The sequence below is a fragment of the Porites lutea genome, chromosome 3 (assembly GCF_958299795.1).
Source record: "Porites lutea chromosome 3, jaPorLute2.1, whole genome shotgun sequence".
NCBI lineage: Eukaryota > Metazoa > Cnidaria > Anthozoa > Scleractinia > Poritidae > Porites > Porites lutea.
In genome coordinates, this window is record NC_133203.1 from 9642743 (window position 1) to 9663865 (window position 21123).

General features: G+C 37.1%; 3 protein-coding genes across 3 annotated transcripts in view; 2 read left to right on the forward strand and 1 right to left on the reverse strand.

Moving 5' to 3' along the window:
• Positions 1 to 746: 746 nt before the first annotated feature.
• LOC140931530 (aquaporin-4-like) lies at positions 747 to 3399 on the forward strand. Its single transcript, XM_073381337.1, has 4 exons — positions 747 to 1049; positions 2282 to 2514; positions 2827 to 2907; positions 3181 to 3399. Exons 1-4 carry the CDS (start codon positions 752 to 754, stop codon positions 3397 to 3399), a joined length of 831 nt encoding a protein of 276 aa, XP_073237438.1. The 5' UTR covers positions 747 to 751.
• Positions 3400 to 3774: 375 nt separating this feature from the next.
• LOC140930408 (ras suppressor protein 1-like) lies at positions 3775 to 11987 on the reverse strand. Its single transcript, XM_073380094.1, has 9 exons — positions 11807 to 11987; positions 11652 to 11702; positions 10074 to 10141; positions 9933 to 9985; positions 9322 to 9440; positions 8489 to 8571; positions 7302 to 7416; positions 6148 to 6280; positions 3775 to 5715 (listed from the first exon to the last, which is right to left on the reverse strand). Exons 1-9 carry the CDS (start codon positions 11913 to 11915, stop codon positions 5616 to 5618), a joined length of 831 nt encoding a protein of 276 aa, XP_073236195.1. The 5' UTR covers positions 11916 to 11987; the 3' UTR covers positions 3775 to 5615.
• A 41-nt stretch (positions 11988 to 12028) lies between these two features.
• LOC140930410 (serine/threonine-protein kinase 11-interacting protein-like) overlaps positions 12029 to 21123 on the forward strand; it is a 35040-nt gene continuing 25945 nt past the window's right edge. The window contains exons 1-8 of the mRNA XM_073380095.1: positions 12029 to 12194; positions 12734 to 12823; positions 14505 to 14611; positions 16814 to 16888; positions 17488 to 17583; positions 18366 to 18476; positions 19921 to 20004; positions 20802 to 20940. Of these exons, the coding sequence (XP_073236196.1) occupies positions 12134 to 12194; positions 12734 to 12823; positions 14505 to 14611; positions 16814 to 16888; positions 17488 to 17583; positions 18366 to 18476; positions 19921 to 20004; positions 20802 to 20940 (763 nt within the window). The 5' untranslated portion in view covers positions 12029 to 12133. The remainder of the gene's footprint in view (positions 12195 to 12733; positions 12824 to 14504; positions 14612 to 16813; positions 16889 to 17487; positions 17584 to 18365; positions 18477 to 19920; positions 20005 to 20801; positions 20941 to 21123) is intronic.

The window sequence follows — 21123 nt, forward strand, 5'->3', positions numbered from 1 at the left end:
TTTTACCAAAAATTGCTACTAGGAATAATCACCAGGAATCATTACAAAGTTTTTTAGATCAGTCTCGGAGAGAGCTAATCCAAGCACAAAGTCCTCACCCTCCCCACCTATGACAGTTACTACTAGTCAATCACTGCCATTAGCTTTATGATTATCATGAGTGCAATGATTTGGTTGGGCTAGCCCTCAGGGAGTATTCCTTAACTTTGCACTGCTTTCTACGGTAACTTGAAACTCTAATTACAGTGTCAAAAAGGTTCCCCTTCTCTACTCCCGTTACTTCTGATACAGAGCTGCTAGCTACCCACCCACCGTGGTTAGGTCTGTCCCTTGCCGGCACCAAGCTTGACGGCAAGCCCCCTCCCTAATTTGTTCAGGATTTGTTTCGGCTACGTACGCTGGCTTAAAACAAGGCGATGCTTGAGTTCAAGCAAGAGAGGATACTAACCTGGCGGGCACGTTTTAGCAGATTCAGACAGATATACATCGCCTGAAAGATTTCAATACTGAAATAAAATCCTCAACAGGTGGAAAATTTTTAGCGATCAATGACTTTTATTTATATCTTCGGACTGAATCGGTAGTTTATCGTCAGGCAGCGAACTTCAATGAAACTGGATTCACCCAATCAAATTACAGGAATGAAAACAGCATTCGGAGCCGAACTAGTTCCGAACTGGGGAAAGCGCGGGAAGTTGCGGGAAATTAGTTTAGTAGGCGTTTTTTCCAAACAAAATGTTCACAAAACGACATGGTGCGCTGGCAAACGTTTGTAGCAATTTTCCTTCCATCTGTTGTAGAATCTGTCTGTACAATGTTTTTCGTTTTGATCGGGTGCAGTTCAACCATCTCCTGGCCGCAAGAAGAAACTGGCCCAAACCTCGCCAGCATTTCTTTGTGTTTTGGTCTGTCCTACGCATTTTTGGTGAACATCTCGAATTGTTTTAGCAATGGATTTATTAACCCTGCAATAACTATGGCATTAGTGGTGAACAAAACTCTGTCAGTGACAAGAGGTTTTTGCTTCATTTTGGCACATCTTGTCGGAGGTAACATTTTCAGTCAAGTTTAATGAGGGTGTCTAAGAACAAGTGACTTAAATCTTCAACAGCGATGATTGGTGAGAGTGGTAAAAGCCAGTTTAAAAATTATAATTGAAACTTTGCATTGGCTTTGACTTGCATGCATATCACATTGGATGCATTGAATGCAATGTTTGCATCTTCAGTGTTGTAGAAAGGTGTTCTAATAATGTAGCGACTAAAAAAAGGTTCTATTAGGGGATGGGTGAATTCTTTCAAGATTGCTTGAAAAAGAAGGGGGATAATTGTACATTTACTGGCAAATGACATCACTAATATACCTGCCAGTATCACCTTTGTTCATTCAATTTGTCCTGCCAAATCAGACTAAATTCTCTGTGTAACCCCCATTTTGAATATAAAAAAATTAAATGGCGCAAGGAAGATTGTCTTTTTGGTTTGTACAAAAAGTGTTGAAAAAGAATAATATTCATTTTGGGGAGCAAGGGATTGCGCAACACTCACCTCCCACCAATGTGGCCCGGCTTCAAATCCTGTGTCGACGCCATGTGTGGGTTGAGTTTGTTCTTGGTTCTCTCCTTTGCTCTGAGAGGTTTTCCTTTGCGTACTGTGGTTTTCCCCTCTCCTCAAAAACTAACGTTTCCAAATTCCAATTCGACCTGGAATTAGGTAGACGAGGAACCACTTTGTGGATGTGCTACCTCCAAATCCTTATTATTATTAATATTAATATTATTATTATTATTATAAGGACCTAATAGCTGAACCCACGACTGGTTAGTGCCAACCCAGTGAAACCTTTCATTTCAAACAGTGGCAAAGTAAAAATGCACAAAAAATTCCAAAATTTGTCTTTTGAAAATCCTAAGAAAACATAAGGACCATAAGTAGTCTGCGAAAGTTCTGTCCAGGAAGTTTCATTTGAATGGTTACACTATAGTTCATCCACAGAATTTAACCTCAAACTGAGAATCATCTCAAGATAACTTGGATCAGTTATTTAGGGTGAAGGGGTTAAAATGTCATTTGTGATTGCCTTGCAGACTGCTTTTGACTGTAGTTTTAGGTTCACATAACTGAATCTAAAATTGCCTCAGGTATATGTTCTGGTAATTAACAAGCAATAATATTAAGGGAAAGAAAATCAAACTTTGGATGAGCAGCTGGACAAAAATGTAAGATGCAGATAAAGAAACAAAATAAAAGCTCTTAGATCAATATTTTCTTCTATTTTCCAGCTGTGATAGGAGCAGGACTTCTTTACTTGATTGTACCTTATGAGAGTCACGGTTTGCTTGGTGTGTCCCACATGAAGTCTGTTGCACCCCTGGTTGGGTTTGGAGTTGAGTTGCTGACGTCTTTGGTTGTAATGTTAACAGTGCTGACCTGTACAGATGGAGGGGAAAGAGCTCTTGATACGTCAGCATCTCTGGTCATAGGAGCTGCTGTTACAGCATGCCATTTGTTTGCGGTAATAGTCATGACAATTATTATTGATATAATGCATTTGCTTCAAAAACAGATTAAGATATACTGCATGACACAACACAGGTTGAAGCAGGGATTGCCAGTTAAATGCATAGTGATTCCTTTAGTGATCTTTTGCCTCTTTTCCTGATCTGAACGTTGGGGACTTAAATGTGTTAAAAGAGAATACAAAAGATGATGGTGGTGATGATTTAACACTGCATAGTTTTACTAGTGTTCATGATTTCAACTAAATATTGATCATCCATTGCAATGCATTATGAACACTTTTGTCATTTTTTTACATGTTGACCAGTATCCTGTGAGTGGGTGTGGAATCAACCCAGCTCGTTCTTTTGGCCCTGCAGTTGTCATGAACTATTGGACTGATCATTGGGTGAGTGACAAAGACCCACTTAATCTCCTCCTGTTTCTAGAAAACAGTGGGCTGCTGGTTCTAGCTGTTTTACATTATTTGAAGTGCATCCATGGCCTCTAATCTAGGGTACTGACTATTTTACATGAGAAGGGTCTAAGCCCCAGTCCTCTCCACATGGCATGCATGTCCCCTAACCAGTTGAAGCTCATTGCTTGCAGATTACTGACATCCATTGTTACTGAATCTTCACAAGCCAGTATTCTTTGAAAGCAATTTTCTCAATTCTCACAGGTTTACTGGTTTGGTTCAATCATTGGTGCTCTATTTGCATCAGGAATCTACCACGTCGCACAAAACTTCCCTGTCACTACTGAAGATGAACTTGTTATCACTGGGAAAGAAATCAAGAATGAAGCCAAGTCACAAGGTTTTGAACTAGAAGGTCCTCAACATCCAAGCCAAGCTGACATGCAAACACAAACTCCTTATGAACTGAAAACAACAGTGTAGCATCCTTCAAGAATGATTCACTTACATACTTGACTTCACTTTTCGCATTGCTGTGACCAACATGCAATGCATACTTGAATGTATTTTTGGTTACAGATCCCCACTTTCTAACAGATGTTGCTATTCAGTACATTGAAATGATGAGTAAATTTAACCCTTTCATGTTTGACCCGTGAATATTTTTTAAGGGGGGAATACAATAACTTAATAAACTGAGGAAAAGAAGTGATCTCTGATCACGTTCTTGGAAGACAATGATGAACTAACAAAGCATGAAATAATTTGTGAAAAAACATTTTATTTCCATTGGTTTTTTATCATCACATATAGAGCTAACATTAAAGGCAATGGGCCAGAATTTTGCCTGGCTCAGAATTTAAAAACAGACTACTTTTAATATTGTTTGAAACAATGTACAAACCATTTGCACTTTTGAGTACACTGAGATGTATTTTGAGTTGTTGAAAAATGATTAAAGCAAATCCTAGGTTAGACAGCATGACAAATCAGTGGCTAATTTATAGATAACCCAGAATTAAGGCAAAGCAAGCTTTAAAAAACTCAGCCCTGATGACTAGCCTATGTTCTTTGTAAAGTTTTTGTTAAAATTATTTGTAGAAAAATATTATAATGAAGAGTATTCACTAAATCACGACCTTCAGAGCATGAATAAGCTAGAATGTCAATAGCCCACATAGGATATATTAAAATTCTAACATGACTACGAGGTTTTCTGGTCATTTTTCTATATTTGGTTTGATTTTCTCTGTGCTCAAGTCTCTTCTGGGAATTGTGAGACAATGGAGTCATAAAAATTTGCAATTCTTACTCTAAAGCCTCGGCTTCAGGTCAAAATTTTAATATATTGAACGTGGGCTATTACCTAAATACATTTTTATACACATATAAAATTTTCTATTAAAAAGGGGTTGCACATGTTACAGGTCAAATTTGATTTCAAGTTAAAGTTTCTTAACCTTAGTTGATTCTCAATTCCCTTTGTCTCCTAGCCCTAATTCATGAATAACTTGGGCTAGGAGACAAAGAAAATTGAGAATCAACCTACAATCTTGGACAGAATAAAATGGAGCAGCAAACCTCCATCACCCCAAATCAAGGATGAAGCCGTGCAAAAGCCAAAACATGCCATTTTTAGATAGAAGGTTAAAAAATTTTAACTTAAAATCAAATTTGACCTGTAACACACACATGTATTTCTTTATTGTATGGACTGTTAAGGCATTACATGGGTTCACAATAATTTACTTTCAACCATTAATATTGAATTTCAACGCATTCCCTGGAACCCACTTGAATATTGTAAGGGATTAACTACTAGGTCCCCCCAAAAAACAGACAAACTTGAATGCCAGCTTACCCTTTGTGCAAGCAGCTCTGACATTGTGCTTGCCCAGGGCCATTGCTGTCATATCTTCTAAAGTAAATAATATTATTTAGTTATAAGAATATCTGGGTCCACAGAGCAGCAGATGTTGAATTTTAAAATTCAAGTGAAGAAAATATTCTAGTACCGTACTTGATCTTAAAGCATTTTATCAATACGTTTCCCTTTCTCACCATCGTGAATCCTTGGACAATTCTTTCTTATATATCTGCTCCAGTTGAGTTGGCAGAGTTGTTTGAAAGAAGTTTTATACCTGCAAATTCAGGTTTAGTTACCATAACAACTCACGTGCCCCATTTGCAGTTGACCCACGATTACCACCCACCAACCAGGCTTCAAACAACTCAGTCCAGGAATTCATCAAAAATGCATCAGTAAAGAAATCAAAATTGCCATTTCTGTTTTGGATGAAACTCACCCAAGGCCCTGGTTGGTTGTTTGAAAAGTGGATAATGGGATCCACTGGATAAATCTCTAGCCGGTGTTTAAGGCAGTGACTGGTTTCCCTAAAACTTATCTTATTCACTGAATGAAAATTTATCGGGTGGATAGCACCATTCAACATTTGAACAACTACAGCCAACTCTCTCTAGGATGGACACCTTTGAAAGTGGCACTCTATATCCATTTTAGCAAGGCATCCATCTTATAGAGGTGTCTGTTAAGGGAGAGTTAACTGTACCCTAGAAAAAGGTTTGGCTAAAATGTCCCTGACTTGAAAGACACTACCCCATTCCTATCTCTAGGCTACATGGATGGAAACACAATATAAAATAGTTGCAGGCTACTGAAATGTTGGTTTTGTTTCACACTACTTCATAGAGCCCTTCTTTCGGCTCTTCTTCATGGTCTTCTCTTTTTCCTTTTTGGGTGGAGGAGTAACACCAGATGCAATGTGTCGCTCATACAAACTGAAAGTAAACAGACAACAGTGAGAATGGTGCTAAAATGGACTGTGATGAGCCATGGCAAGAGGAAACATTTGCATGCCACACTGAAATCAGAACAATTCTCAATTTTATAAAGCATTAAATTGTGCCCAAAATTTTCAGAAAAATAATATAATACTGAAGCCCTTGTAATTTTGAAAAGACTTAAGTTCCCCTAGGATGACCGAACAGATACAAATTTTATCGTACTGCTTAGAATACATTTCTAGAGATCTAAAAGTACTCCAGATAGCCTAAAAAGTGTTTTCAATGTATTTTGGAGGAAACTGTGGTTGGGTGCCCCTGATGTGTCCCCTCTCCTGTACTGTGTTCCCATCATAATCATGTAGAATGCTCTGTTTTATTGCCATGAATATTATAAAAAATGAAGTGAATCTTTCCTCGTCAACTAACCTTTTGTATCCATCTGTCTTGATGTACTCAAACACATGTGATGGACCTAAAACAATTTGGTCTTCCAGCTGTTGTAACCATGCATTTCCTTCAGCTCTGAACACGTGACGAGGGTTGGCCATGTCAAGCTCACCTTTGCAAAACCAAAACCAATGACACAAGTTTAGTTTAATATATACCAGTCCTAGCCAGGCATATGTGCTCTGCTTTTAAAGGCAATTATTTGAGGCAATCTCCCTATTCACCTTCAGATCTAACTTACAGAAAGTCTATGTTTAACCCATCCATTCATCCATACGTGAAGTGATGCAATTATAATTCTGACGAACCAACTTCCATTAAGCAGTCACTTGTAATCAGCTTGAGACAGTGATTTTGTAAGAAATAGTTATGGTGAGTCCTGGGACTTATCATGTGAAAAATTATGAGTCCCAGTCCAGAACCATTGAGTTCAGTTCAAAAAACAATGACTTCTAAATTGAAAATGCTTGGGTTTTTATGTAACAAGGCAGTTACTGAATCTGAAGACAGACTCCAAAACTCTTTATCACAATTTATTGAAATTAAAATATAGTGCTTCTATTTAAGCAACAAAAATGTGGGGACTAAAATAAATAATAACAAGAGCCCCATTACCAGCCACAGAAATCACACATCGAGGATTTTCTAAAAAAAAAACATCTTCATGTTGATCAATCTTTGCATTCAACAGGATGCATCTATTAAATTATTTTGTGTTGTTGGGGATTTTTATGCGTCAGGGATGCAGGATGCAGAGGTAACAAAATCACTGCTGAGGGTGCCGCTTTAATTAATAACTGAGGCTTAAAGGTATTGAGATTTCAAAATTAATGTCAATAAAGATGCTGCTTGGGGTACACCAAACCCCTAAGTCTGACCTTGTGTGGGGAAGAATGAACCTCTATGAGTGGCCAACCTCCATTAAGTAGTCACTTGCCGTCACCCTGAGGGTGTCGCTTAAAAAATGGAGGCTTCATGGAATAGAGTTTTCAAATGTCAATAAAAAAGGTTCTGTGGGTACGTGCCAGACCACTGAGACTTGCATGTATGGGGAATATAATGAGCTATGTGGTTCTGCTCTCACTGCTAAGATGAAAAGGAAAGATAGTTTGTATGTAAGGTCATAAACTCACCTAGTTCAGGAGGAAGAGCTGTGAGCCTGTTGTTTTGCAGATGAAGTTCCTTTAGTCGTGTAAGGTTTCCAAGAGCTTTTGGTAATTCTACAAGATCATTGTCTCGGAGCACCAACTACAATAATAAAAGCAAAAGTTCATTAAGGATGTGCTCTAAGGAAATTGAATGGAGCCAAGTGCTTTGAACCTACAAATTCTAGGGTGCCCAGCATATGATTTGTATTATTATTGACTAAAAAAAAGAATGTTGACCTCTTTATAGAGAATAGCCCAATAACACCAAAAATTTATTTGCACCCATTGCAAACTTGCAGATATTTCAACAAGAAGTATAGCAATGATATTATGAAATTTGGTGCCCTCCATATACAATGAATTAAACAGATCTCTGAGGGTGTTATCCTTCTCAGCTTAATTAAATAATAAAGAATTTTCTGTCATTAAAAAGACAGTCATTGTGCTGGTATAATTATATGCTGGTGGATGGCCAATTTTAAGCAAGTCCCCATAGAGCCTCCATTATCTAGTACACAGGGCACATGTAGTTAAAAAGTGTTTGAGTAGCATACAATCTAGAATTTGGAGGCTCTTGAATTTGAATCCTGATGATCGAGTTTTCTAATTATGCCTGATTTCTCTTTCTTTGAAATAGGTACAAGGAGGAAATTAACCTTGATAAACCCCAAAGGTCAGAACACACAATACAACATATGTCATTGCAACAGATCGTGGTGAAAAATCACCCCTTGTGTACAGGTTGGGCAACAAGAAGTGCACCAAGTCACAGCAACAAATCACTTTGTGTGTACTTGAGAATTTCTGCAAAAATTTTTGCCTCTGCAACAGAATTCTGTTGCCGCAAAATGTTGCACAAATTCAATCTGATTGATTCTGTGCGACTTGATGCTATGGCAAAATTCTGTTGTGGAGACAAAAATTTTTGCAAAAATTCTTCAGTACACACAAAGTGATTTGTCGCTGCAACTTGTTGCCGTGACTTGTTGCTGCAACTTGTTGCCTGGTGTGTTCCATCCCTAAGGTCTTTAAGTGGTGTTTTTGAAAAACATTCCCATTAAATACCAACTTTCGTGCCAAACATTGAGAATGATAGTATTACATGTACATGTAGCTGTACTAAACAGTTATCTTCTAAAGCAACAATCATTGTAGGAATAATTAATCATTACCACTTGCAGGTTTCGAAGCTCTCCTATCTCGTCAGGCAAAGTTTCAAAGTCATTATCACCAAGGTACAGAGCACGTAACTGTTCTATAAATAATAATAACCAAAAATAACATCTTTGATAAGCTGAAAAGAATGGTGCACCCTGTCAAAACAATGAGTAACTTGTTAACACCAGTGGTGCATGTATGTGTAAGTGGCTGAGTGGTTAACACCTCAAACTCCAGATCTGGAGGTCCAGGGTTCAAGCCTCACCCATTGCATTGTTTCCTTAGACAAGGAACTAAAGTCTTTACTCCACTTTGTCTCTCTTCACCCAGGTGTATAAGTGGGTAACAGTAACATACTGCTGGGGGGTAACCCTGCGATGGACTAGCATCTCCTCCAGGGGGGACAAGCAATACTCCTAGGCACGCTTCATGCTAAGGAAACCAAGATACATGTAAGCTCTGGCTGTTTGGGCCTCTGGCTTGGAGTTCACTCAGGTGATGTGAAACTTCAGTCTACAACTGTACATAAACAGCTAGAAATACACGGGGAATATTTGTTATGATAATTTTATTTCACATTGTGATATAAATCAGCTTCCTAGTTACAGACTTTTGCTCCAGGGATTTCTCTGAAATTTCTCATGGCGTATTTATTATATCAATAAAAGCCAATGCACCATAAATTTCAGTAAAAAATATCGGCAAAATTTTTTACTGGACACAGTTTTCTTTGAACAATAAGGCCCATTTAAGCACTAATTTTCGCAAAAAATATGTACCAACAATGAAATTGGAATATTTTATGGCACTTGAATATTAATGTAGTACAATAACATATTTCACTTACTCATAACAGAAAAGTTTCCTGGTAGAGATTCTTTTTGAAGATTGTTGTAAGTCAAATCCAAGATTTCCAAACCAGAAGCTGTTCCTAAGCCTCTAGGTAAGGAACTAAGGCGATTGACCCTGAATAATGTAAAAGATTAGGAACAAGGATTAGTACATTCAGTTAGTACTGTACACAGTCTTCTGAGTGGGAGGTTCTAAATTTGATTTCCAGGTGTGAGCTAAAATTGTTGCTTTCCTTTCTGAGTAGCTTTATGTAGCTTTTAATTCCCACAAAATGGGACAGTTAGGAAGAGAGTAAGTAAAATGAGGGCACTGTCAGTTTGAGGTTTGTCAGTCTGATGAGTACTGTCACGAGTTACCAAGATCAAAATAATATGGACCTTTAACTTTTAAAATCAAACTCGGGAAGATGAAAATAACATTTCAATACATATCTGAATAATGTTCCTGCTTGCATAATAATAAGTTATGAGTACTTCTCTAACAAAAATTTGCAGTGTATAGAAATCGTAAAATCCTGAATTTTTACAAGAAAGAACCCTCCCAAAAGGTAGGTATGTATAACACACCCTTACACATAGTCATAAACATAATTTAAGAAATACTTACGCAGCATTAAAATGTCGTAGTTTTTTTAAATTACCTAAAGACATTGGAAGCTCCTACAGAAACAAAAAAGAAAAAAATAGACATTATATTACCTACGTGAGAGTGTGGTACTAAAGAAATAAAGAACAATAACATTATTACCTCAATGTGATTATTGAAGACATTTAGATATTCCAGGCTTTCAAGGCCACCTATGGATTCTGGAAGAGCTAAGGTGAAATACAAGACAAGTAATTTAACTCAAATGTGCCAAGTAACTTATAAAAGAGAACTGTATGCCGTGTACTATTGGACGCATGTATAGTGTACTATTATCTTCTAGTGAAGGTTTAATATGACATTTGCATTGGTCTATGCTGACAAACATGTCTCACATTCAGATGGCAGGTGCATGTCCAAGCTGTATTGAATAGCCTAGATTTAATGCCATTTCATTTTTACACTGGCCCACAGATCGGCCAAGGCTCAACCTCCACCTGGATGTTTAGAATTCAAGATTATCAGAAAACAATAAAAAAGATCTTATCTTGGTTTCCCTGTGTTATGATTACATTAAATAATCTAATGCTGTAAATCCTCTATCAACCCTTAAAAACATTTGAGGGGATGATTAATAGAGCCGGGGCTGAGGGGGGCTTATTTAATTTAGCAATAACAATGGTATCAGTTGACTCCATAAAGAACTAGAATCAAAGTGGAAAAGATTAAGTACAATGGTTGGAGGTCATGCATCCAAGGATCAAAAACATTCTAGATCAGTCCCCACTAAGTGCATGTATTACAGTAACCGACAGTCTGTAATACATGAACTTAGTGGGGATTGTGATTGATAAATATACTACAGGGTTGTCAAAAAGATTTGAAGCATGCATCTACCTAACCTTAAGTAGACGGCTGTGACAAACAAAAGGGCCGTACACTAGGAAGGGAAAAACAGCAAATACCGGTAGAATGCAAAGTAAGCAGCTACATACAAATTCCAAAGTAGGCAGTGACCGATCACCGGGTGCCAGCTTAGATGTATTGAGAACCCTGCAGTATGTCATTTATTTTAGAGAGGGGTGGGGGGGTTGGGGGGCGGAGGAGGCTTAATAGAGGATTTACAGTATAATTAGGGAAAAACCTGGAGAGAAAACATTCAATATCTTAGGTGCAACAAACATTTTCCCCATTTTGGCACTGGTCAAAGCTAAATTTAAGCTGTGTATAAGATCTCCATACAACACCAAACATTAATTTATCTATTTATGCATGCCGCACTTTCATACTGTACTTATTCACACAATTAATTTTAATGGTCAATATGAATACTTCGAAACATGTGTACATAATGAATGAAAATCTTACCAAACTGTGTGTACATGAAAATAATTATTGATTTTAAGGGGGTTAACAAAAATGGCATATAAATGATTTTGGCCTCAAATAATTACTAACACCAAGTACAGCTTTTATACAGTGTACAACTTCCCCTTTCCTCTAAGTCGGTTTTAACTTCTTCCATTTAAAAATCACAAAAGAATTACATTCTCACTTACCTTTCAAAATTTCTACGATCGCATTATACCAAAAACAGGACCTCATGTTAGGAGCGGAAGAGTCCTATTTTTAGGTATGCAGAGAATTTCCACATTTCTTCACACCCAAAGTTAGAATGCTCTCACATGTACATGTACATCTAAGATAATGATTCTCTACTCTTCTACTATAAAAACTTACATGTTAGTCTGTTATGACTTAGCGTAAGCCGCACCAGACTTCTTAACTGAGCTGAAATAAATTAAAGAGAAAACATATAAGGCTTTCATAAAAGACTGGCAGGCCGGACTAAACGGTCGCATCGTTCTATATTCAAGAAACGCTTCCACACTTACTCAGTCCAGGGATATCCTTTATATTTGACAAGCCTCTGTCACATAGATCTATATCAGTATAGCCTTGTTCTTTGGCTTCCTCGACGAGCTTTTTTACAGACTTCGACATTTCGAAGATCACCAAACTCGAACTTCTTCACTGTGTTTTTCTTCCAGCGGCCTCTACGTCATGTATGCCAACGGTAACCTTTCCTCGTCGCCAGACCTCTTGAAATAAATTATGTGAAGGAAAGATGGCGGTAACGCGACAAGCCAATCTGTTTTGATACGTTTGGATCACGAAATTTAAGGCTAAAAATGCAATCCTCATGACTCCTTTTCTCTACAATGCCTTACCATGGGGGACACGAGGTGCTTGTCAAGCTTTCTACTCTCTTGCAATCACATGGTACGTAACTGAATAAGACAAGTTTTAATTTCCGTGACACTAAAGCTTAATTTATCCCAAACCTTTCTTATGATTTTAAAGATCAAAACTGTTTTAAGTTTTGTAAACTTGTCCAACAATTCCTTTGCTTGTATAAGGAGTTCTGTATCTGCCCTCATTAGATGCCTTTAGTCTCTTCGTAACCAAATATTTAACTTTTTATTTGGATCTTGATTCGAAGTGACAGAACATTGTTAACTCGTGATTCAGCCAAGTCGTCATGTGACGATGACAAGATCAAAATTTGACAATTTACTTTTTCTGTACAAAATAAAAATTGTCTAAAAATGAAACTATTTACCGTGAATTAGTGATAAACAAAGGTTTCTTTTTTGGGGGGGACGTTACTTCTAGACATCTGTAGGATTTTGAATTTTTTTTTTTTAGCATTTTGGCACTTTCATGGTCTCCCAAGAGATTTATAAGCTTTCCTCTTCTCATTCTGATGCTGTTAACGACTTAAAAAAAGAAAAGTAATTTTGGCTACCTTTGTTTTCCAGGAGATGCAGTTTTAAGACAAGAGAGCCAGCTATGTTTAACAGCTACATCACTTGTTTTTCTAAACCAATGCTTTGACATTGTCAATTCAGGTAAACTATATGTTTGTGACATCTTTTAATTAGGAGCTTCAATTAAAGAAGAGATGATTGTGTGAAAAGAAAAGTACTTTATAAACTGAAGTGATTGTTTTTGCTGTTTAGTTAAAGTTTGATCCTTTTCCTCATGGCATATAATGAGTTTAATGCCAGGTAACCAAACCCAATCAAACTTCAATCAAGACTGGGATTTGAATTCAAATCCTGACCTTAGTGATGACAATATGCAACTCCCGACAATGCAGGGGTTTCAATAAGCGCCAATGACTGATGAAACGGGTCAGCTACTTGCTCACATAAGTCAGGCACTGTTTTTTTAAAAAGAGGCAGCTACAAGTACAATGTATTGAAAATCATGTCAGAAACAAAAAAGATATCATGAAATCTCCATGAAGTTTAGTTATGATGTGTCTTCCCAAAAGCTCACTGGCTTTACGTCATGCTTTAGTTATGTAAATGCTGTATTTCAGTCAATTTGCCACATTTTTCTCCATAGGTTTATGCAGAAATCATTCACATGCAAATTTCAAAATTCAGCCCCAGACCTTACGCTATTCAAATTTGCACACTACTTCAATTTTGTTAAAACCCCTGCAATTTATTCAAAAGAGCTACATGTAATCAAACCTCCAGAAGCTACACTAACCGGCTAAACTCTTAGTCCACATTAAGTTGACACATTCTGGCTTCTCTCTGAAAATAATTTTTAAGTAGAACAATAAATCCGTCATAGTTCCCAACACTTCTGTTCAATTCATGCAAATGTGGATAAAATAATAAAGGTTATCATCCTCAGGGCTAATATTTCTTTCCCTGGTCCCTCAAAGTGCTTAATTGAAATGCCCTTAATAAACAATCAGGGGCACCCAACGAGGATATAGTTCAAAACCACTTAACATAGCATTGTTGAACGTATTTTAGCATTCAAACGGTAGATAAAGGCATATTTTTATCCCCTAAAAACTTTTCATCTGTTCGGATTTCCTAGCCGAAAGTCTAGTGATCCGAAAATTATAGGGATAAAAATACCTTCTCGAAAATTTCAGCCAGGAAAAGGCTCCGGAAAATTCTAGGTGGCCTTTTTTAGGGTCAAAATCTGTTAAAAATGGGTAATTATACCATTTTGTAGATGTTCAAAAATCCTAGGAGAGGCAGGCAAGGAAGAAATTTTACAACAAATGCTCCGAAAATTCTAGATCTCAAATCGTCTTCCGAACAGATATTTTCCCGAAAATTGCTGTTGGGTGCCCCTGAACAATCATCAAGGGTTGAACGTTAGATTGATGCGCTTGGAACCTCCAAGTGTTTTGCAGTGATGTACTCCACATCTATACTGTAACAGCACCCAGTGGCCCCTGGTGCCTAACTTTTGCTCTTGGGCAACTAGAAAATCTTACTACTTTCATAAAAATCATATGCTGGGCACCTTAGATTTCACAGGTTCAGAGCACCAGGCTCCCGTTAATTTTCCTAAGAGCACAGCCTTGGCTTTGGTGTCATGAAATTGTGACAACATGTTAGAGTATTACCAGATTTTTTGTAAGATAATTTTGACAAAAAAATGTGTGCGCAAACATATTGTCTTAGAAAAATGTTACCCTAAAGGTGTCATACATTAATGTGGTTAAAAAAGTTGAAAATGACACTGTTTGTTGATTTTTCTATTAATTTATAGAACAGCAAGGAACAAGCATATTAGGAAAACGAAAGGGAATATCTTACAGAGACAAGGAGGCTATTACATTCCTTCTTGATTTTCTTAGAAGGACTCCTTCATTGAGGGTAATAATTATTTTAAAACACTCTTAACCCATTCTTTAAGCATTAACTACAGGTGAATCTCCATATTTAACCCTTAGCCCTGAGAGTGATCAGCGTTAAATTTCTCCTTGTAATATCAATGCTTTGTAAAACAGAGTGGTCATGAGAATTACAGACATGATCACACAAGATGAATTTGCTACATGTAGATGTTTTATCAACTACTCCCCACTACTTCTATAGGAAATGAATAGGGACAACACATGAGAAGTCAAGTTTTGATCTTAGGGCTTAAAGGGTTAAGCAGCCGCTTACAGTGTACATGTATTAAGTGGCCGTACTCTATTACGTGGACAGTAATCAAAGTGCCAAAATAATTGTGGAATTAAGAAAAAAATCGTAAATCAAACCTTTCCACCTCTTGACCATCCCAACTGAAGTTCTTTTATTGTCTTCTTTTATTGTATACACTTAGTTTGGCTTAAAGTAATTATAATGTAGGAAAATGCAGACTGTGATGAAAGAAGAGCACTGATTGTGGACCGGCAGTACTGCTGCTCCCATCACGTGTTTGTTTCAAAATACAGTGATGTTTCCACTAAAGATTATAAAATCTATGATGAACCTCTAGTGAGCGGCAATCCTCTATAAAGCGGCCAGTATCCTGAGGGAGGTTACATAATGGAGATTCAACTGTATCTTGATACAGCTATTTTCAGAGAAAGTTGTTGAAAAAAGTGCACCCAACAATCTCGAAAGGTATTGTAGGTGGTTTTGAGGGCACTGTTCTTCAAAGAAATTTGAAAGAATGGCATGGAAGGCCACAGACATATCTTTGCGAGTGCTAAAGGAAAGCAACAAAAGTAGGTTCAATAGCTATAGTGTCAGGAACAGTGTATTGATCATATCCCATATTACCTTTTGTGATTGTCGCACGCACATTTTTTTGTGAGAACCTTTCTCAAAATAGCTGTATACACTGTATGTAATCTTGGAAGAAAAATTTAATGTTGCCGTTGACAGTGGTTGGTCCTGGTGAATACTGTTGGCAACAGTAGAGTGCCCTATGAAATACCTCAAAATTCCGAAAATAAGCCCCGGGGCTTATATTTCTCAAAGGCCCTTTTTGAGGGGCTTATTTTTGGAGGGGCTTATATTCGGAGGGGCTTATGTACGAAGGGAAATAAAATATTTGCGTTTCAAAATCCATTGGGCTAGCTTGTAGTGGGAAGGAAATTTACCAGTTTTGCTTTGTTTTTTTTGTATTCGAGGGCAAATTCCAAGAACAAGCCCCCCGAGGGGCTTATATTCGGAGGGGCGATTTAATGGAGGGTTTTTTGCGTTACGATTTTGGGGGGCTTATATTTGGAGGGGCTTTATTTACATAGAGGGGCTTATTTTCGGAATTTTACGGTATTTAGAAGAGCATCTAAAGTTTAGTTTTGAACATCTTCAGACATAAAATACATGGCGAATCCTGGTTGGATTTTTGAATTTGCCACTCAGACCAAAAGATTTTAGTGTCCCACAAAGCTACTTTACCATTTACAGTTATAATAATCTTGTAGCTAAAATCCATTCTGAGGTTGTTCAAGCCAGAATTTCCTTTGTCTCCTACAGTATGAATACATAGAGGATATTACATGGTGGCACGAAAATATGAATTTTATTTGCAAGTGGCAAAACAATATTTTACGAACAAGCGCAGCGAGTGAGTAAAATATTGTTTTTGCCACTCGAAAATAAAATTCATATCTTCAAGCCGCCATGTAATGTTCTTTTTGTTATATAGACAAAAAGACATTGATAAAATAATAAAGGGAAATGACTGAAATTACGTCATTGATAAACTCACATGTAAATTTAGGAAAATATACCACTCAGGTCCCGGATGTAGTGTTTATGAATTTTACGAGTGGTATATTTTCCAGTAAAACACTCGTGTCTATAAAATAATGTGCTTTATGTTTACATATGTATGCTTGTATTGTACATTCAAAGCAGCCTTAATCATTGTATTAATGATCAATGATATTCAATTCAATGATTTTCAATAGTATTTGTTCTCTGATGATAACTTTTTAACCCCATGAAAGCTTCTGAAATGTATATGTACATTTGTATTGATGGTATCAGTGCTATGAATAATATTGTAATGGCTAGTATAATTCCTTTTTATAGAGTTGATGATGTTAATGTTGTTGATAATGTTGTTCTCATCAGCTTGTGCAAGGGACTTGCCCCAGTGTCGATGGACTTATTGACATTTCCTGTTTCAGGGCACTTCAAGTGTTGGAGGTAAAAATCATTATGCGAAACACTTTCATTGATAGTCTTTTTTTTACATCCTGGCAGTGAAGAAACTTTACTTTAAAAATCCCAGAGTGCTAATTTTCTTCTTTAAAGCCCTGTGCAAACACACGCAACATCGTTGGATGTTATGTGTTGTGTCCGTTTGCACACCCTGTTGCGTGTTGTTGCATGATGTTGTGTGTTGTTTGTTGCTCAAAGTTTGAAATCGGTCAAACTTTTGAGTGAAGAACTCCCAAACTCTCTTTTGCTTCATGATTGCCAAAGCATAGCACAACAAAGTCAGATCTGTTTGCACACCTCTTCCAACATTGTTGGGGCAATGCATGTGCATTACACATGGTCTCCTTCAAGTTTACAAAGTCTTATGGTCTTATGGGTGTATCCTTCCCATGGTGCTCTGCAGGTCTTAACTTCCAACAATGTTGGGAGTTGCTGCGACTGTTTGCACGTAGCTCATTTTCTTTTTATAAGCTTAAATTTTAATGATTTGGTCACAAAGTTTGCAATATGAAAGCTCTGTTAAATACCTCTCCTTAAAATTTGTCCCCATTTTAAATTAAGATCTTTTTTATTCTTTTCAACAGATTAAAAAAGTCCCAGTTGGTTTAATCCGAGGGTTTCAAAGTTTACGTCCTCAGCTCAAGACCTTGATATGCAGGAAGTCACTGATCTCGCTTAATGTAAGTACCAAAATATAATTTGCAATTTCATTTACTCAAATTTGGAACTCTTTTGTCCATTCAATTAAAACACTCAAGCAATCTTTTTTTGGAAAAAGATAAAGGGTTTACTGCTAAATTACTAGCAGTCAGAAGATGATTATGTTGAAGTCACCTCAGGGTTGTCGGAAAGTTTTGAAGTAGATGGCTTAGTTGTCAAAGTAAGCGGCAAGCTTGGAAGGAACTGGCGAATGCCAAAGGGGCAAGCCTTTGGGGGTTCTGGGGGCATTCTCCCTCAGAAAATTTTTATATTTAGATGCTCTGAAGTGCTGTTTTCTACACTCTCCAGGCTATTTTCTCTCCAAAATTACTGAAAATCTAATATGAATTATAAGGTGAATTACCGATTGTAGGCGTTAAGTTTAACTGTAAGTGACACATAAACACTCGCTATAGTTTTCAGGAGATGTTTGTTTACCAGTCCAGTGATATTTTATTTAAAAAACGCGATCCATAAAGAAATGCTAAGCAGAGCAGCCGGCTGATACTAACCAAGTAGGTGGCAATTTTCGCTGGCAGCTGGCTACTTTTGACAACCCTGGTCACCTGTCTTATGAATTTAAGTTGTTAGTGTCTTAGGAAAAGTACATCACGTAGGCTGTACAAATGAAGAGATGCTTCAAGAGGGAAGTGGTAAAATTTTTACTTTTATTTTTTGACGTTAGTGTTAATGCATAAGTTCATGTAGTTAACATTAATTTTAATGGTGATCAGTCAGTTTCATTTATCACATTTCATTGCAGGAAGTACTCATTCATTGCGGTGGAGATCAGCTAAATGCTCCTTTTGCATGGCCACATTTGGAAAATGTGGATTTTAGTTACAATGGGATTGAACTCCTGGATGATTCAGTGGTTTGTAAATCAAATTCTTGAATTAATGCAGATCTGATTTCTGAGCATTTTCTCCTCAGTTGCAGCTTGCCATCATCACCTTTGTAATGCACAAACAGACACACCCTCAAAAGGACCCAACTTTCAATTAAGGTGGCTTGTACTAGTTTCTCGTGTGCCAATGGGGAGTCCATCATACGCGCATCCCATAATGACCCTTTTAAATACTAGCACAACCACAAAAACAATAAACTGGAATACTACAACAATTAAACACACTTTATCTTCTTGGCTACATTTCGTCGTTTGGATCAAGTTTACCCCAAAGGTCAATGAAGAAAATGAAAAACTTAAATTTGCTTTTTCCGACGGTCTCCTACAAGTACATGTAATTGTGTCTTTGCCACTTCACTTTGTCTCTTGAAGCTGAAAAGTGAGTCCAGAAGGTGAAGTCTCAAGTTACCAAACATTCCTCTGAATGGGAAAACCTAATAACAATGTGTACTGATTGGACGCGCCTAATTTTCTTCATCTCTGCAATGACTGTAAACAAACTTGACGGATGCCTGCAAGTGTACACACAACAGTCAGCGTAGTTAACACAGTGCACGAGTAACCCATGTTCTTATAGAATTCAGATATTACAAGCAAGAGAACATGTGTGGGATTTGTGAAAACTCAAAGGACCAGTTATTTAAACGGAGTTTAGCCAGTGTTAAACAAAACCACATTCTTAGTAATTTTCAGTTTGCAAAATGCTTTTATCTCAACACCATTTATCATGAGAAGGTTCATGAAAGCATAAGGTGTAGACTGGAAAAGCACTTATTTTTTTTAAATTACCCGCTGCGGAAGATATATGGAGGTCCAAAGATTTGCTAAACCGTGGCATAAGTTAGACTTCGTTTAAACAACTGACCCGAAGTATTTTACAGGAAAACAAGTCTGGTGACCCCCTATTTTCATTGCTTTAATATTTCGTTAGAGTTGAAAGGAAATGCCAGAGAAAAAATGAAAAAAATTCCAGGCAAGGAAATTATTTTCTACTGGAAAAAAATTTCTTATTTTCCCCTTTTGCAAAAAATCCGCTCTGTATATTTTTTTTAAATCACTGTGCATTTTCCTTTTCTATAGACTAATGGCAAAATTTGTGAAAAGATCAGTGTTGCTATGGTAACATCAGATAAAATTATTAAAGTGAATTGGTTTGGTATTTTCTGCAATCATTGGTCTTTACAGTGTATATAATAATGAATATAACATTACATGGCGAAACGGGGACATAACATTTCTCTTTGAGTGCTTTGATGATCAGAGAGGGCAGCAAACAAGGGATGTTTTTCAACACAAGAAGAGAAATTTCTTATTTTTTGCACACCCATTTATGATAACACTATGCAGAAATGTCATTAAGAAATCATTAGGTTTGGTACTAATTTGTTGTTTGTTATGCTCTATTTGCTAGAAACTTTTGCCCAAGCTGAAAGTTTTGAACCTGAGTCATAACAATATTCAAAGCACTGAAGATGATGAATCTCATTCCTTGCAGGTTAGCATTGTTGTGTTCCCAAAAATATCCACACATGTGTACCTTTCCCCAGAACATTCTTTTGTTATTGTACAAGTTAATGTGCTAAGTAATAACTTCAGCACTGAATAATTCAGTGACCTAAAACAGCCGAATATCCACGTGACGTAGCACTGTTAATCAAAAGTACAGACTTGGATTCTACAAGCAATCTTAAACTAATTTTCACTCAGGAGGGTGAATACATGTAGTTCCTTCCACGGTTTTTTCAACTTTTCACGTGGACCAGTTATTTAAAATCCATCAACACCACTGGAATGATTAGAAAAATCACCAAATTTGAAAGTGATACATCTTAAGCCAGCAAAGATATAGCTCTGCAATGTTGTGAAAATTTACAAACGTTTGTATGGTGGGGGCAGGGGAAGGGGGGGGGGGGGGCAAGTTTGTACCCCCCACCATACAAAATAATGTCTGTAAAATATTGTTACTTTGGAGAGCTATAACTTTGTTAGTTTTCAACAAATCACTTTTAAACTTGGTAATTTTATTAATTTTAAGGGACTCATTCCAGTGGTCTGGACGGATTTTCCCCAACTTGACAGGCTCTCTGTTTGGGGAAAAAAATAGCGAGGAAAGGGAAGGGACCAAAGGCCTGTTCACAGGCTACAACTTGTCCATGTCAAAAGTTTAAAAAACCAGGAAGGGTCAATTTGAGTATTGTTTCTGACTTGCAATATACAGTGGTCAGTAACTTAAAATGCCTGAGCAAACCGGCTCTATTAATGAAATAAATGATGTGTGTGTTTTTTTTACAGTATTTATCTGAAGTTCAGCACCTTAACCTGGGGTTTAACCATATGGACTCAATACCTGTCCCTCCAGTGCAAGTTGGTTCCATCAAATTCAAGTTGACAACACTTATCCTCAGAAACAACAATCTGCAAAACTTGAAAGGTAAGCAAATAAATAAAATAAAGTTTTCAAAAAAATAAATAAATAAATAAATACTTACCGGTATCAATGAGCAACCTTAGTAACCTTTTACAGAGATATCTTGGTCTTTTTTGCGTACATGTGGACCGGATGCTATTTCCCCCTTATTTATATAGTTGTGAACGTGCACTGGGATGGTAGCTT

What these genes read in the sequence shown, in the direction of transcription:
- LOC140930408 (XM_073380094.1), bottom strand. Translation starts at nt 11,915, where the DNA reads ATGTCGAAGTCTGTAAAAAAGCTCGTCGAGGAAGCCAAAGAACAAGGC. An exon ending in AAGTCATAACAGACTAACAT is followed by an intron (nt 10,142 to 11,651) that starts GTAAGTTTTTAT and finishes ATTTCACCTTAG; the next exon opens with CTCTTCCAGAATCCATAGGT. An exon ending in AAGACAGATGGATACAAAAG is followed by an intron (nt 5,716 to 6,147) that starts GTTAGTTGACGA and finishes GTTTACTTTCAG; the next exon opens with TTTGTATGAGCGACACATTG.
- LOC140931530 (XM_073381337.1), top strand. Translation starts at nt 752, where the DNA reads ATGGTGCGCTGGCAAACGTTTGTAGCAATTTTCCTTCCATCTGTTGTA. An exon ending in TTTGGCACATCTTGTCGGAG is followed by an intron (nt 1,050 to 2,281) that starts GTAACATTTTCA and finishes TCTATTTTCCAG; the next exon opens with CTGTGATAGGAGCAGGACTT. An exon ending in ACTATTGGACTGATCATTGG is followed by an intron (nt 2,908 to 3,180) that starts GTGAGTGACAAA and finishes CAATTCTCACAG; the next exon opens with GTTTACTGGTTTGGTTCAAT.